The sequence below is a fragment of the Hippichthys cyanospilos genome, chromosome 3 (genome assembly GCF_059441005.1).
Source record: "Hippichthys cyanospilos isolate Australia breed blue-spotted pipefish chromosome 3, RoL_Hcya_1.0, whole genome shotgun sequence".
In the NCBI taxonomy this organism is placed as follows: domain Eukaryota; kingdom Metazoa; phylum Chordata; class Actinopteri; order Syngnathiformes; family Syngnathidae; genus Hippichthys; species Hippichthys cyanospilos.
The window spans coordinates 29,101,297-29,117,149 of record NC_142371.1 but is presented as its reverse complement, the minus strand read 5'-3'; the positions used below and the strand labels follow the sequence as shown (position 1 = coordinate 29,117,149).

The window sequence follows — 15,853 nt, the reverse complement described above, 5'->3', positions numbered from 1 at the left end:
TACTGGTGTTGTTTTCTCCACCGCCCGTTTGCCTCTGACCTGTTGTCATAGCAATGCAGAGGTAATATGCCAATCGTACAGGTTGGTTCTCTGAGCGATATTCATTAGCGTCCTACCACTAATAGCCTTTTATAGACCCCCATGAGACTGCCAGATTTTAAAAACTTAATAAATTAAAAAACTGGGCTGCATTTTTAAAAGTTGATGGAACCGTAATGCCTTATACAAAATTGAAGGTAGGTTCCTTATGCAATTGAACATGGATACATGGATATAATTCAGTTTATTTTATTGTAGGGTGGGGTGATCAAGAAATATTCAACAAATTATATATCACTTTATGAACACGTTTCTTATGTCAGTTTGACATGTAAGACTTAGTTCATGTGGCCTGTTGTTCATAGACTTTGTTATGACACTATATCTCCTTTGCTTTGCTCCACTCTATATGACCTGGAAAACACAAAACACCATGATTATTTTAGCACTCACCATTCCTATACCTCTGAAAGCTATACAAACCTTGCCATTTTTTTTGTACTTAAGACCGTTATGATTGGGATCATTTAATCACCGCAAACATCTTAGTCAGCACTCTGTTGCACTGTTGACTCATGTGATTGATTGTGTGTCGTATGTCATCCGGTGTAATATGAATTACTCAGCCCGGCCATGATATAAGCAGCTCGCCTTCATGTGTATTGGAACTGTATTTTGCTCCAAAAATCACTGCCGGTTTGCACTTTCTTAAACCACTCACAAAATGTAATCTATCATCTTTTTCTTGGTATGGAAATAAAGATGAATAAAATTCTTACATTGATGATGACCTCTTGCGACACTTGGGAAGCCGGCAGACCTTACCACCTACACAAGAGCATGAAAAGTTGGAATTAATCATGGCGTTTTCTAGAAATCACACATCAGTATTGTCTTACAGCCGAAGATCATCAGGCCAATCAGGAAAAGAAGTGCAGCAATGGACAGTCCGGTCACTTGCAGGGACCAATAATCTAAATTTAACAAAATGAAAAAATAATGTTAGACTCAATATTCAGTCAAACACCAAGTTTATTCAGACCCTATACAGACCCCTATGTCACTGAGTGCCAAACGTTGCAAGTCTAGCAAACGTATGCGCAAGTCAGGGCTTCTTTTGAGGTTGCAAACGTTCGCCAAACAGTTGCCGAATGGAGACCAACGCTTTTAATGTTTGTATAGTAGCAAAGAAATTTTGAACAAATTTGAGCATGTTCAAATATTTCTTGCAACAAGAGCAGGATAGGCGAATGGCTTTGAACGTCTGGCAAACGTTTGCAACTTTGAACGAACCCAGACGAGATCAAACGAGCCGTTACATTTGCCGTTAGGGATTTAAGCCCCTATCTCATGTTGTCACGTTCGTTCAAGGACACAAACACTCTCCAATGCTTCTCTGATGGTTTCCAAATGTCCGTCTACAGTTTTAATATATGTTTGTTCTTGTTGCAATGAAATTTTGAACCTACAGTATTTAAAATGTCTTTGGTGTCAGGGGTTCGATAGGGTTCGGTCAAGGTCGTAAACGTTTGCCAAAGGTTTGCCAACAGTTTTAATGTTTGTTTTTGAAGGAAATTTTGAAGGTTTCAAGAACAGTACAAGAAGCCGCCTTGGTGTGGGGAGTTTGCATATTCTCCACGAGCCTGTGTGACTTTTCTCCGGGCACACTGGCTTCCTTCCACACTCCGAAAGGATGATTGGTGTATTGGACACTCCAAATTGTCCATTATGTGCGGTTGTTTCTGTATGGTGTGTGATCGGCTGGCAACCAGTTCAGGGTGTCTTTCACCTACTGCCCCTAGACAGCTGGGATAGGCACCAGCAAGCCAGCGACCCTAGCGAGGGAAAGCGGCTATAGAAGAGGGATGGATGAATTAGTACCATAAACTGTTTGGGAGAATGATTGCAACCTTGAATGAACCCTGACAATCTCAAAAGAGCCGCTATATTTGCTGACACCCACTGCCGTTTACCCATCAGCGGGATAGAATATGTTATGTTGTTGCAATGTTTTTCTATTGTAATAATGTTTCTTGCCAATCTACGCCCCATCCATTTTCAATTGCACCTGTCCTTGTTATTGTTGCTTTATATTTGCTGTTCTCTGACAGTTTTTCCTTGTGTACCAAGGGCACACAGTGAGTTGGGTGGAGTGATTAATCATGCATTCTATCTCACGGCCCGAAGACATTCGTACTTAGAAAAACACTTAGCAGTTTGGAATACTTACCATATGTGAAAGCTTTATCCCAAATTGGGTCTGGAACAAAAGTAGAGAAACAAATCGGTAGGCAGGAAGCAGAACACAATCTGGAGAACCAACTAGTGGCGACAAATCTCGTCTCCCAGCTGACACATTGATGACGGTGTATCACAAATATCTTATCTCCTCTCGCTAAAGGTACAATCGAACATTAATCTGCCAGCAAGACAGGAAGTAAGGTGCTCTGTTCCTCCAGTCTGCCATAAGTTTTGTTTGGAAGGCTGGGAATAGTGAGATTGTCAGTCTGCCGTGAGATAACAATAAAAATGTAGACGCCCGGGGCATTTAATGTGATGATGGAGTAGGAAAATGTTTAGTTACCCCAGGCTTGCTCTTGATAGGTCTCGTTTTTGGTGGTTTTCTTCGTGGTGGCTGGGGAGGATGTTACTGCGGCTGTCAAGGGAAAAATAATACCATACAGTGTAGAAAATTTTTTCATGCTTTTTTGCACCATTGTGTTTATGTTAAAGAATAGAATCTCCTAAGCGTGGCAATGATTGATACATCCCCTTGACAAGAATCTGTTTTAGAATTCAAACCTCAGTTTAAAATTTAGAACTACATGTATAGTGGTATATCTAGGTCTATTTTATTCAGCAGCTTCATAAAAAAAGTCAAACATCATCCGTTTTATTATTGATGTATCCACCAGAAAATTGTCACAGATGACAATGTGCATACGTGTATAGGGCTTAACAAAATAAAGGCATACAATATTTTTGCAAAGGAGTCACTATGACACAAATTAGCAAGGTTGCTTCATGTTCCAATTGATTTGCTCTTAATTAAAAAAAAAAAAAACCTCTAATCCTATCATGACATTAAAAATCATTAAAATAGATTTCATAATTGCAAAAGCCTTGTTGTAGTCCCATCTGCTACCTGCAGTGCCTTCACATTCCTCCAGGGGTACACAATTGGACTAGACATATTATCCCAAGACTCGCTATGCTAAAGTGCAATTTCAGCTCTCTGGACCTAACACATCATCAGCATCTAATGTGGAGACTATTACCCAATGTGGATATCAACTCTCTTTGGTGCTCTGTTGTCCCCTCACTGGAAACTATAGGAACACAAAGATTGATGGTAAGTTACATCAGGTTTGGATGGATAGATGGATTGATATTTTTGGACTTCAAATATTATCATTTAGGAGGATTGCATTGAAATACCTGTCTGGTTGCTAGCTTGTGAATCAGGGGTGCTGAACTTCACTGGATTGATGATGCTCTGGTTCAAGGTTATCACAAAATGGTCAGCAGTACCAGTGAACTCCTGTACGTTTCCTGTCTCGCCAAGTTTGTTATAATAAATCACAATGCTGCAGACAGATCAAATGATGGAAGGTGTATGTCAGCATACCAGATGTTGGAGTAAAAGGTTCAGTTGTGGTAGCCTTTGACACTGTGTAGAGAAGACATGCAACAATAATAAAAGTAATAGGTGATTGATCAACTTCAGTTTGAGCAGATATAAGAAAAAAATGCACAGAGATGTGATGGCCTCACACAATGTTGTTTGTTATCTGTTGTCCTGGCACCCATGTGACAATGAGTGTGGCCATGCCTAGAGGCGGGGCCTTACAGTATGTCAAAGTAATACTCTTGTGAGTGGGGTGTAGTTACAATACACAGACATGGCTCTCACGAAAGTTCCAGTGACCACAGAGCTTGATTGTTGTGGTCCGCTCAAAGCACAGGAAGGCCCTTGTTTACCAACTTAGGCTCTCAGCACCTTCCACTTACCAGCAACCATCTTTCAAAAACATATTTATTTGGCCCAAATTGAAGTTTTAATGACTTTGAACGATGTAAGACTATTTTATATTTTAGTTACATTTTTTGTAAGCTACATCCTCGAAATGCTAACTAGCCAATCACATTTCAGTATCAACCAGGCTCAGGCACTTATCTGGTGACTTAGCAAAAGCAAAAGATTAATCACATAATACCTGTATTAGCTACATCCAAGTAACGTTTCTAATTGTGTCACTTACCATCTACCAATGTTGACAGCAGAAAGAACAGCGAAGCCAAGCCAATCTAAAATCAAACAACATATTGTAAGTGATGTGAACGATAGCTAAGAATTTAGAAGAAAAAGTTCCTGTAAGCTCCACATTAGGCAATTCGATATGATTATTTAAGATTTCACCAATGGTAGTTTGCAATGAGCCAACTAAAACAATAAAAGAAAAATAGCTCAACAAGGTGTCTCTCTGTATTGGAAGCGACAATCCATTGTATATTCCATCCATCACATCAACATTTTAACATTAAAAAAAGCAAGTCATCTATATGCCGGGTAAATGCATTTTACAGGTAAATGCAATTTGATGAAAAATAAAATTACCGTAAATGTACTTCACGTCCTGTTGGTGGAAGTAACAACTTCTGTTTTCCGTGGATGCATTTTTCACAAAAACACAAAGCACCACTAAGCTGGTGGTGGTGATGCTGATGATAACGTGTCAGAAAGTTGGCAAATATCTCATATTCAGCATATTAATATTCAGTTTGACCCACTGACAGCATACTCTCATCATTTGTACATCTGCTATGAATAATTCTAAAATGCAAAACGTATGAGGCGTATGTGTGACTGGATAAAAGAATAGTCAACTCGTCCTTACACTTGTCAGTTAATAATGTTAATGTGTTCCTTGAAACATTGCTTGTACAGCTTGAATTGGGAAATTATGTCAAAGATTCTATTGTGCAAGATCTTGTTTTTATACTACTTCATGCTATCGGCAGCTAATTGTCAACACCCTTGGAACATCTTATTCTGACTTGTTCTTAAAATATTTAAGCCTCGTGGTATGTACTCAAATAAGTCATCATTGATAGTCACTATGGTTACGACATAAGGATTACAGGCAATGCAAACACATTGGATGATAGACAAGTCACAAGATATTGAGCATATACCGCTGGATTAAACAGACTTTGGTCGATTAAAGTGGGAGCACTTTCTCCAGAGGGTTATTTGACAATACGGGCAGGAAGCGTGCATTGCGGTCGACACAACGTTTTGCACCTCTCCTTCCTCTTCGAAGCAACATCCCCCACACTTCTGTTGCTACGTGGCACGCAACTGCTCTTTACTTTAAATGTCATTGTTTTTAAAGATACGCACATCATGGCAAGCACTTTTCTTTTTCTCGCTGAGAAAAAAAAAAAGAACCATAGAGGCTGCAAGTTGTGTTCACAATCCTCCCACACCACAAACTTTTGTATTGATCAAACTTCAGCATGTGTTTCGAGTGTAGACCTGTCACCAATTAAAATGTGGAATTGGACAAAGTGTCAACACTTTTGTTGTAACATAATGGAAATCCTTTACTTGCTGACTGTATGGATTCCTACCTCGTGAATGAAGCAAAACCACAACAGCAGGTCTGGACTTTCTTCCAAAGTGTGTATGTAGACTCAGGAGAAGGTAAAATATTGGGATAGCTGGAAGTTTATTCCTAAGTGTCGCTTTAAATCCCCGTTCCCCCTAGAGAAAATGAATCTTTGACCTATCCTGGTGGCAGCTCGTCCTCCAGGCTTGGAAGTGTGTGACAGGTGAGCATCGAGGCTGCCATGAGCAGTGACAGCTCACATTAGCAGGTCATGCCAATCTTCATCTCGCTGCATAGCATATGTCAAAGCTGAGACCTGTTCCCCTCAGGGCCCTAAAGGCTTCTACCCCCTCATGACCCGCCTGTTTGTCACATCTCCGTCTGTCTGCTCTCGTCTCTTTGTCTGTCATCCGCTATCAATCGCCCTTCACCAAAGGCCTCTCAAACCATCCATGGGAAGCAATCGTGCCTACCTTGGAGTCCATTGTGTGAGGTAGCCCTCGCCAAAGCTTCATCTTCTTCACGCTCATCATCCACGAGGCTTTTTCTTCCTCATTCGGAGGGGCTGATGAGGTAACGGCCAGGCTGCCACACCCTCATGTTCGCCGTCACTACTTCCTCATCCAGACATGTCAACTCTGTCTCATTCGTTCACTCCTCCCAACTACACATCCTTTGTCTTCCACCCTCGCTCTCCCTTTGTCTTTCACTCCAGCAGTCTCAGCAACACTGATCATTGTTTCTTCAAGCTCCCTCGGAGTCATTTATGCATATAAGCTCCTTTCAAAAAGAGTCGGATTGAAATTTTGCAAAAAAATAACCTTACATCAACTTTACACACTCAATTTGTCTTGTTGAAATTAACTCATTTGAGAGGGCAGGCCAGTTACAGGCACGCTGTCCCTTGGCCAATGGAAACGTATGGACTCTGTTACCATAACAACTTGATGTAGAGCTAGGGGATTGAACATGCAAGCTAGCAAATACCAAATACACCTCCACTGAGCAATCAAGTATATGTTGAATATCAGAGCCTATGTCATAACCTATACTAACCAATAAAACTCACTGCAGATCAGCTTCCTTTGCACCTTTGACATGAGGTGTGGTGGAGAGTGACCACTGTTGTACACTGAACACTTGCTATTGTGATTATTGTCAGACAATATACATTGACATTCACACATTGCCAGCATCCTTTTTTTGATTCATACCGTACCCCCAATAACTTGCAAATATTTCAGAAAGCATACAGTGTGTGCATCTGTATATGTGGGTTATAAATGTGTGTGTGTTGCACAAGATTAGACAAAAGCTGTGATTCATCCACATGTGCAGAGGAGTTTCTGTCCTTCTGCTCATAATTCAGCTGTTTTTTTTTTTTTTTTGCATAAATTACCAATTCATGCTGAGCATGTCAGGTCAGCAAATTGGACTCATCACTTCATCTAATAACGCTAAAACTTTGCGTCAAAATTCATTTCTGCTGTTTGCTTGACCTTCTCCTCCAGCTCAGAATAACTATATCAGCTTAATCATGTATGGTGACTGTTTCACTTTTGTCAACGCCCACCTCCTACTGTCGTGAAGAAAAAAGTTAAAGCCATTATTATTTTTACCGAGATATAATACAATCACAATACTGCTTTGTTTCACTCTAGAGTGACTCTGTGTTTAGCCATTTAACAAGACATTTTTTTTAGTTTATGGTATATATACATATACCATGAAATAAAAATGTATCCATTTGTTTATTTATGCCTTCTGTCTTGATAATAGGATGTAGAAACACAGATAAATTCATAAGATGCAATATTTACAAGAAGGACAGACGAAGTCTGAATTTGGAAATAAATGTTAACCTCATGGCTTCAGGCAGAATATGGATATGAATGCTTTGTTATTGCATTGGTAAATATGCATAACGTATCTTGTTAAGTTTACTCACTATCTTTGAAGGTCATTAGGGTTCCGCGGTAGAGTTACATTGTATTTACATATATTCGTCATTATCATCATCATGCTCTTCATTGTGGGAAATTCAGGAAGTCATGTGGATCTCAATAAAATGACACCTGCCACAAATGCATGGAGTTTACAGGCACGATATATATATTTTTTTGCATTCCACAAATGAGGGTGACTTTTCATGTTAGAATTAAACTGAATAATGTTGGATGGCAACTACAACTTATTAAATCCACCTGTGAGCCGTTTTCTAAAAAAACAAACAAAACAAACAAACAAAAAAGCAAACAAAAAAACATTGTAAACAGCTAATCACAGTCATATGGGTGTGGGAGTGAATTGGTGAGTGTCCTATTGAGGCTTTATGTATCATTGTCATCTGTTTGCCTTTGAAAAACCTGTTCCAACATCAATAGCATTAGGCTGTCCACATGTACTATTAAAAAGACTAACAGGAACACTTTAAGGGTGAAAATGAGAAAATGAATATAAATATAAATATATATATATATATATATATATGTGTGTGTGTGTGTGTGTGTGTGTGTGTGTGTGTGTGTGTCAGGTTCATCCACTAGCAATTTGTAGAAAAATACCACTCAATGAAGAAGCAAAGACAGCAAAAATAGTTTTACTTGCACAAGGAGAACGGAATGGCTCAAACCAGTGAATAGTCTCGCCAGTCATTCTCCAGTCATCCGTTCCACCTTGCTTTTAATTCAACACTATCACATGTCAAAATGGAACATTTTTGTTTAGTCATTTATTTTGCCCGCTTATCAACTCTAAACACTCCTCCTCATGCGTCTCTTTTGGCAGGGGTCTGCCGTCATCCTCCAGTTAGGGATCTTGATTAGGGCCCGAAAGCCCTTGGCATAGCTGCAAAATTCGACCCCACCCAAAAGTTCTTCCACCTCAAGTTTCTTCTAATATGTTTAACAAATTGTACAGTTCTCGCTGCAAACAGCTTCAATATGTATATATATATATATATATATATATATATATATATATATATATATATATATATATATATATATATATATATATATATATATATATATATATATATATATATACGTATATATATATATATATATATATATATATATATATATACGTATATATATATATATATATATATATATATATATATATATATATATATATATATATATATATATATATATATATATATATATATATATATATATATATATATATATATATATATATATATATATATATATATATATATATATATATATATATATATATATATATATATATATATATATATATATATATATATATATATATATATATATATATATATATATATATATATATATATATATATATATATATATATATATAGTATGTATGGATTATTCTCCAAAAATATGTGTCACAAATTTGAGGCATTGCCTGGTAAAGCCGTCGCCAATTTGTTTGCTGTCGCTTACATTTGTTTGTTCAGAGTAGTAGTCAGGAAAACATTAGGAAGGATGTGAAAACAGGCTGGAAGCCAAGCAAAGTATTTGTTCCTCTTTTTTTTCTCTTAATTGTGTGCTCTTGCGGCATGTATGTTCAAACTCCCTGGAGATTCTTCACAAGGCGACATATAAAAAACGTGCAACATGGCAGAGATGAAAAGTAGAGTTTGACAGAGTATCTGAGCTGCCGAGACTTGGGTTTAGCACATGACAGTTGTTAACGATGCATCTAGACAATGCGCTTTAGCAGCGGAGATAGCTTGAACTTAAACATTTATCAATGAGCCAAACCTTTGTTGACAGTTCATGATAGATAACAGTGAACCTAATTGAGGAAATGTATCTAATGGGTAAAAGCTGGCATGCATGCAGGCCTCTGTCAGGAATGGTGTGGAAAAACATGGAAAAAACACAACATAAGAGAAAATAAATCAAGACTGTTTAAGGGTAATGGCAATAAAAAGACTGAGCCGTTCAGAAGAAGTAAACCAAATGATGTGAAAGAATGGGAGGTGAAAAAATTCAAATTTCCCAATCCAGCATAGTGTTTCAGCTGTCTGCATGTGTTTGCTCTTGTGACTGATGTGACGGATCGTGCTAGAGGGAAAAGCAGAAGCTACAGGCTAAAATATAATGGCCCTGTGCAGACAAATGTGAGCATGAACACTCGTGTCTGTGTATTGTGCAAAGCAAAAGGGATCCAAACCAAGCCAAAGGGAACTCAAAGAGCGACACAAATACAAAGTGACACACGGTGACTGTTAGCTCGTTTGAGTGTGTTCCAGTTGTAATGGGATAATGAATTTAGTGAGGTGTTCAACCCTTCATTTCATTGGGGAATGGTCAGGGCTACAAAGGCAACCTAAATTCTAATATTTCATGCATTGTATCCATTTTAATCTGGCATTTTTCCATCCTCTGGTTGGTTGGAGCAAAACTCAAACCACTTGCAGAACACATCTAGCAATCTGCAGAGATGAATACAGTGCATTCACTAATCTGAATCCCTAGTGAATATGATGTATTTCGTTTACATTTGCTGTTGCTACTTTACTAAATTTAGATTCTGAGCCGCCCCGGTGGATCACAGTCTGCTATATTGCTACCCCGTTTTATGAGTTGCAACAAAAGGAAACAAACTTCAACCTGAGTACGAAACAGAAAGGATTTTAAGAATCAGATGAACCTGAAGAAATTGAGCCTCTTTTGTATTAACGTTGCCAAATGAACACCTGGCTCAAAAACACCTTTAAATTAGAGTAATTTGTTATAACTTCATTTTCTCTCAATTGTCTCTCTCGTTTCTCTCTCCTTTCAATTATTCAATTTTGTCTTCTACTCAGAATTTTGCCTTTGGGCGAAAAAGTTCCAAGACATCAACAGTTTAAAATTAGCACCATTTTTCATTTGCTGACACTCAACAAACTCAATTGGCGCAGATGGAATATTATTGGTGAGAAAAGCAGTGTGGGCAGAGGAATAGGTTATGTATGACAGCAATTGTTTTTTTTTTTAGAGGGGGGCGGGTATTTTTTGTGGTGTACGTACTTTATTTGAAACGTTGATACCACAAAGCTGGTGGCCACTTGTCACATTGCTCCTTTCTGTCACATGGTGAAAAGAGCATTCAGTGCTTCTTACTATCACTATAAGTCACTAGCATATATTGATGAACTATGGGGTATATATTATGAAAAATAATTTTCTGACAAACTATGTGAATATGCCATTTCACCCATGATGAGGTCATATACCACGTCACACCAGAATGTGTGATTTGTCGGCAGTATGAAAATGCACATATTCAAGTTGACGGATTTTGTGTGAAAGACATACTGGTAAATATGTAGCCTTTTTAGGCATCTCTTGCCATTTTTTAGGGTAACTTGAATGGCTCCTTGAGTCAATTCCAGTCAAGCAGAGAATCCAGACTGTCATAGATGCCCGGACAATATTTCGTTGGCTCTGATGTTCAGCTAATGGACAGATTTTCCCTTTACTCTCAACCATCAAGAACGTCAGATTTTTGTACTTTCCACATGGTAACTCGTGGTTTGGAGTTTAAGACCTTTCACATATGGAAAAAAAAATGCCATGCATACAAAATGGTTTGCAATGCTTTGGCTTGAAAGCTCAAATTTTTGTGTGGGCCTCTCGCTATGCTTAATTTATGACTAAAGTTTACAGACCTCTTGAGTTTGAAGTACATGTAGCCATATACAAGAAATACAAAAAGAAATACAAAAGTTGCCTTTTGTCATTTAGTGCAATCTTGGAATTTAATTAAAATTTACTGCATTATTTAAGCCAATTGTCCTGTTCATTTTGTTGCGTTCAATACTAACATACAGTATAGCTACTTATTTATTTAGAGCAAGTTTGAAGTTGAATTTGACTTCCTAGTTGCTCTGAAATATATGTATTCATGTTTTAAAAGATGGCGTATAATATAGTAAGGGTTTTTAGAGATTGGCATATGATCTATGTGTTTTTAGAGGTTATTTTTTTTTACAGACATGCTTACATAAAATGGAGTGATGTTGACTTCTATAAAAATGGATCTCAAAAGTACCATATTTAATGAACTGTCACAGTCCACCATTTCAGCCACCTCACTTCCAGCTTCACCACACCCGCTCAGCCCTCCTTCTAATCAGCCTCGAACACCAACACCTGCAACCATTTACCCGCTCAGTATAAAGCCCGGTCACTTCCCTCCACAACCCGCCAGATCGTCTCTATGCGCTACGCCGAGCTTTCCAGCAATTCCTCCTGCCAGCCTGCCTGTTGTCCGACCCTGTTCGCCCTTGACCTCCCGATTGCCTGCCGAATTGACTGGATCCTTGGTATTTCGACCTTGCCTGCCTCTGACCACCCGCTAGCCTGCCGTCTTTACCTGTATGCCCGAGCCCCCCTCCCGTCTCGCTCCCTTTGCCCGACTCCCAGCCAAACCCCAGCTCTCCCGACTCCAGAACCCCCCAGACGTCTGTGCCACGCTCCCGTCAGCTCCCACGACTACCCGCACCTTCTGTTCAATAAACACTCTGCCATTGCCCTTACCAGTGCGTGCGTGCTCTTGGGTCCTCCCTCGTCCCGCCGTAACATGAACAAATGTGATCCCCGAGGCTAGAATGCCTGCTCAAGTGGATTAACCCTTCAGAAATAAATATTTACAAACCAAACATTCCCTTTCATTTTCAATACAGATGTGTGTTGAGTTTATAAGCCATAAAAGCTGGGGGACCAGATCTAGAAATCATTGCGTATGTGCATGGCTGCCAAGGATACCAAGTGAAACAAACAGAAAGAAAAAGACAATAAAATGACTTTCCCTCTTAAAACGTGAAGGTGCCCATCACACAATTAAGTAGACTTGCAGCCTTAAAGCCATTATTCACAAAAGAAAAATGTGATCTGGACAAAGTCCAAACCTACAGAAGAGCTACGGAACTGTTGAAAATGCTTGGAAAAACATAGCTTAAGAATCAAAAAGCACTCTCAAGTGCACTTTTCAAAATTGGCTGTTTTAACATTTAAGACAACAAAGTTTGACTGGTGCCAATAGCCACACGAGCACTTTGTCTTTGATTAAGAACCACTTTGAATGATACTTTTACGTGGAAAGGGTAAGATTATGTGTTCCATGACCTACTCCTACTTTTTTATTCATTGTGGCATTGCGGATGAATCTGTGTGGGATGTGTATGTGTTGCTCTGATGATTACTGCGCGTGTGGTTGGAAGGTTTCTCTTAACCTTGAAGAAAACTACAAGTTCTATGTACTGATCCGACATGACACTTCTGTTATCCCAACACAAAATTGGCCCTCTCACTGCCTTTTCCTTGTTACACTGTCAATGAATAAAAGATGATGATTTTAATATGAAACGTTGGACAGCACAAGGTGAAGCAAGGTGCACATGTATATGTATTGTGTCGGAGCTTGGAAGCTGAAGTTTTTCGATTGAATGCATTCAGTTCAGACAGGCTGGTTTCTTGAAGAGGACAAGCAGAATTACCATTATCTAGAAATATCATCCATCGTAGCTCTTTATAGTGTAAGACGAAAGCCACTTACTTTAAACATATCAAAATGCTTGTCATGGTTAGAGGCGTGGCGACATGAGCCCTCCACCAACTGACTTCAGGCAAAAGGTAGACGACTCCCTGAAATGGTGACCTGTCAATCACAGATCCTATAGAGAGAAAGACAACAGTTCACACTCACATACACATTGTCACAGCATAGGCACAGATTAGTAAAATGACACTCATACATTTGAAATGAAATTTTTTTTTTAAATAAATGAAATTCACCAAAATATACGGTTTGGCCCTACACCAGCGATATATGTGTACGTGAGAGAGCTTGAGGTGAAATATACAAATAAAAATATATAATACTGGAGCATCATTTTTATGAATGAATGAATGAATGAATGAATGAATGCTTTATTTCGAACATGCGATTATACAAAACAACAAAAAAAATAAACAAACAAAAGAACAAACTAAAAACAGTTGCAACACCACTGACCTTCTCCACTTAATAGTTAATATGTATCTTTTCTGTGTATCCTGTTTTTTCTTTTTTTTTTATGAATACAATATAAATGCTTTAAAAGAAAAGACAGATGGGACGGGCACCACCTGACCTGTGATTCTAATCAAATAAAGCGTTATATAGAATCAAAAATAAATGAATAGATATTTAAAAATGATGTTGATTTGAAAAACTAACGTTGAAGTACGATGTTTCATTAGTTATGAACTGTAACACATCATGACTTCTTTATTGTATTTTGTATTCAAGCCATCATAAACAGAAACTGTTAAGGAATACATTCATTCAGTGTTCCCGATAAACGGTTGGTCATAAAATGTTGTCGCTGCCGGTGAAATATTGAATTGCTGTATATTATTTTGCACTTTACTCTTTTGACAGGTGAACTTAAGAGAAAATATTAGAAATAACATTTTTGTACACAAGCTCCAAGAGGATGGCGGTTTATTTGTCTGGTCTGACCTTCTCATTTAAGACCATCTCTCTTTGCAGCTCAAAGGGGAGCTCTTTTGGCATGTATTTTACCTCTGTGAACTCCACTGTATTCATTGAGGAGCCTGCCGACATCATACGTACAGAAACAATTTAATTCTATACTGAGCCATAATGAGAAATATTACTCATTTTACTTTCTGAATAAAAACAAAAGCTTAAGCTTGAGCTTAATTATCTTTGCAGGAAGAATGTTTGATACAGAAATCCAGTCTGCTCTCTTTTGACATTGGTGTGCCTAATATCTCAGATTGGATTCCATTCAATGCTTACCGGTTTCCTCAGGATGTGAACTCAGTGGTACCGTCTCGTCTCCGGTGAGGTAATAATACAGAGAACTTTCCTGAAATTAGGGAAACAAAAGTCAGTGATAACATCACAATATCTCTGACCCAAAGTGACCCTGTCTGAATCACCATTCCAGGTGTCTTATATATTTCTCTCCCACATAACACACAAATACAGGCATCCTTTTTTGTTGTTGTTGTTGTTGTCTCAGTGGTGCCTTGTTTTTATTGATTCACCTTTTGCACACTCTGAACAGTAAGTTCAATAGATTCTAATCGAATTTACGAAAAAGGGCACAGAACACAGTACTCACAATGGCTGTGTTTAGAGACAACTGAGCACACAAAAAGGTTTTTGGTATCATTTTAGAACGTGAGAGGTTTGCTTGTTTTCAGAACCACAAACTAAATACTGGTGGGGGAATTGTGGAAACTCAAAACGTGTCACAGTCATTGCATTGTCTCATAAGTGCAACTACATATTACGTATCTTCATGTGTAGCTTTATAAATATGATAAAGATTACTGTTTATACTAAAGTGAGAACGGCTTGGTGAAAGCGCGGTTAGCAAGACTGCATCACAGTTTAAAGTCCCTTGTTCAAATCCACCTCTAGGTTTCCTGTGCAGAGTTTGCATGTCCCTCCAGCGTGGGTTCTTTCCACGGTGTATTAGACATTCTTAACTGTCCTTAGGTGTAAGTGTTCGTTGCACTGAGTCCTGCGATTGGCTGGCAACCAGTGCAGGGTATTTACATAAACAATATACCTGTAGTCTTTGATAAATAAAGAAGAAATATTTTTATTTTCAAATAGCAATGCCGATTCCTTCAGCTATGAAAATATTCATGGTTGCTCATTGGAAAAAGAAAATAATAAATCCTCAGAAATCGATGCATGTTTTGAATACTAACTGCGAATTATTGATCTGTGTTCCATCAGCTTGAACAGCTAAAGGTTTCATTAGTTTATCTATCCATTTCCCCCCAGTATAGATGGATTCTCCTCTGCAAGATAGCATCACCCCTCAGCCACACCTTTTTTCCCTCCACTCATCTGTTTACTCAGCCCTTTCTCGCATTGGGATATTTTCTAAATTGCCTCCTGCTCCCATCATCCTTCCCCTTCCGCTCCTCAACTCTCTTCTTGTGCTTTTACCGCACCATAGCTCTCACTGATGTTTCTGCCCATCTAATGCAGAGTCCAGGGTGCACCAGGCTGTGGCGTTGATTTTCTCTCTCTGTTTTCATACTCATTAGTCTGGCTCACAGTTGAATGACTTGGCCTGCAGGGAGAGCCACACACCAGTCTTAACTATAAATATTTTACTGAAAAGAGACATCAAATACGATGCATGCTGAACTGATATTATAATGTTAAATATTTCAAATGCAAAG

The 15,853-nt window shown here is 38.5% G+C and overlaps 1 protein-coding gene across 3 annotated transcripts; it reads right to left on the bottom strand.

The window, feature by feature from the left end:
- Positions 1-272: 272 nt before the first annotated feature.
- LOC148426737 (uncharacterized) lies at positions 273-6,325 on the bottom strand. 3 transcript variants are annotated; one of them, XM_088409699.1, is made up of 10 exons: positions 6,125-6,325; positions 4,302-4,347; positions 3,668-3,709; positions 3,478-3,591; positions 3,318-3,368; positions 2,624-2,695; positions 2,270-2,299; positions 939-1,013; positions 819-867; positions 273-453 (listed from the first exon to the last, which is right to left on the bottom strand). In XM_088409699.1, exons 1-10 carry the CDS (start codon positions 6,182-6,184, stop codon positions 411-413), a joined length of 582 nt encoding a protein of 193 aa, XP_088265825.1. In that variant the 5' UTR covers positions 6,185-6,325; the 3' UTR covers positions 273-410. The 3 variants fall into 3 exon arrangements, with proteins under 3 accessions (XP_088265825.1, XP_088265826.1, XP_088265827.1); XM_088409700.1 differs by having other exon boundaries at positions 3,478-3,595; positions 6,125-6,246; XM_088409701.1 differs by lacking the exon at positions 6,125-6,325 and adding an exon at positions 5,674-6,111 and having other exon boundaries at positions 3,478-3,595.
- Positions 6,326-15,853: the final 9,528 nt, after the last annotated feature.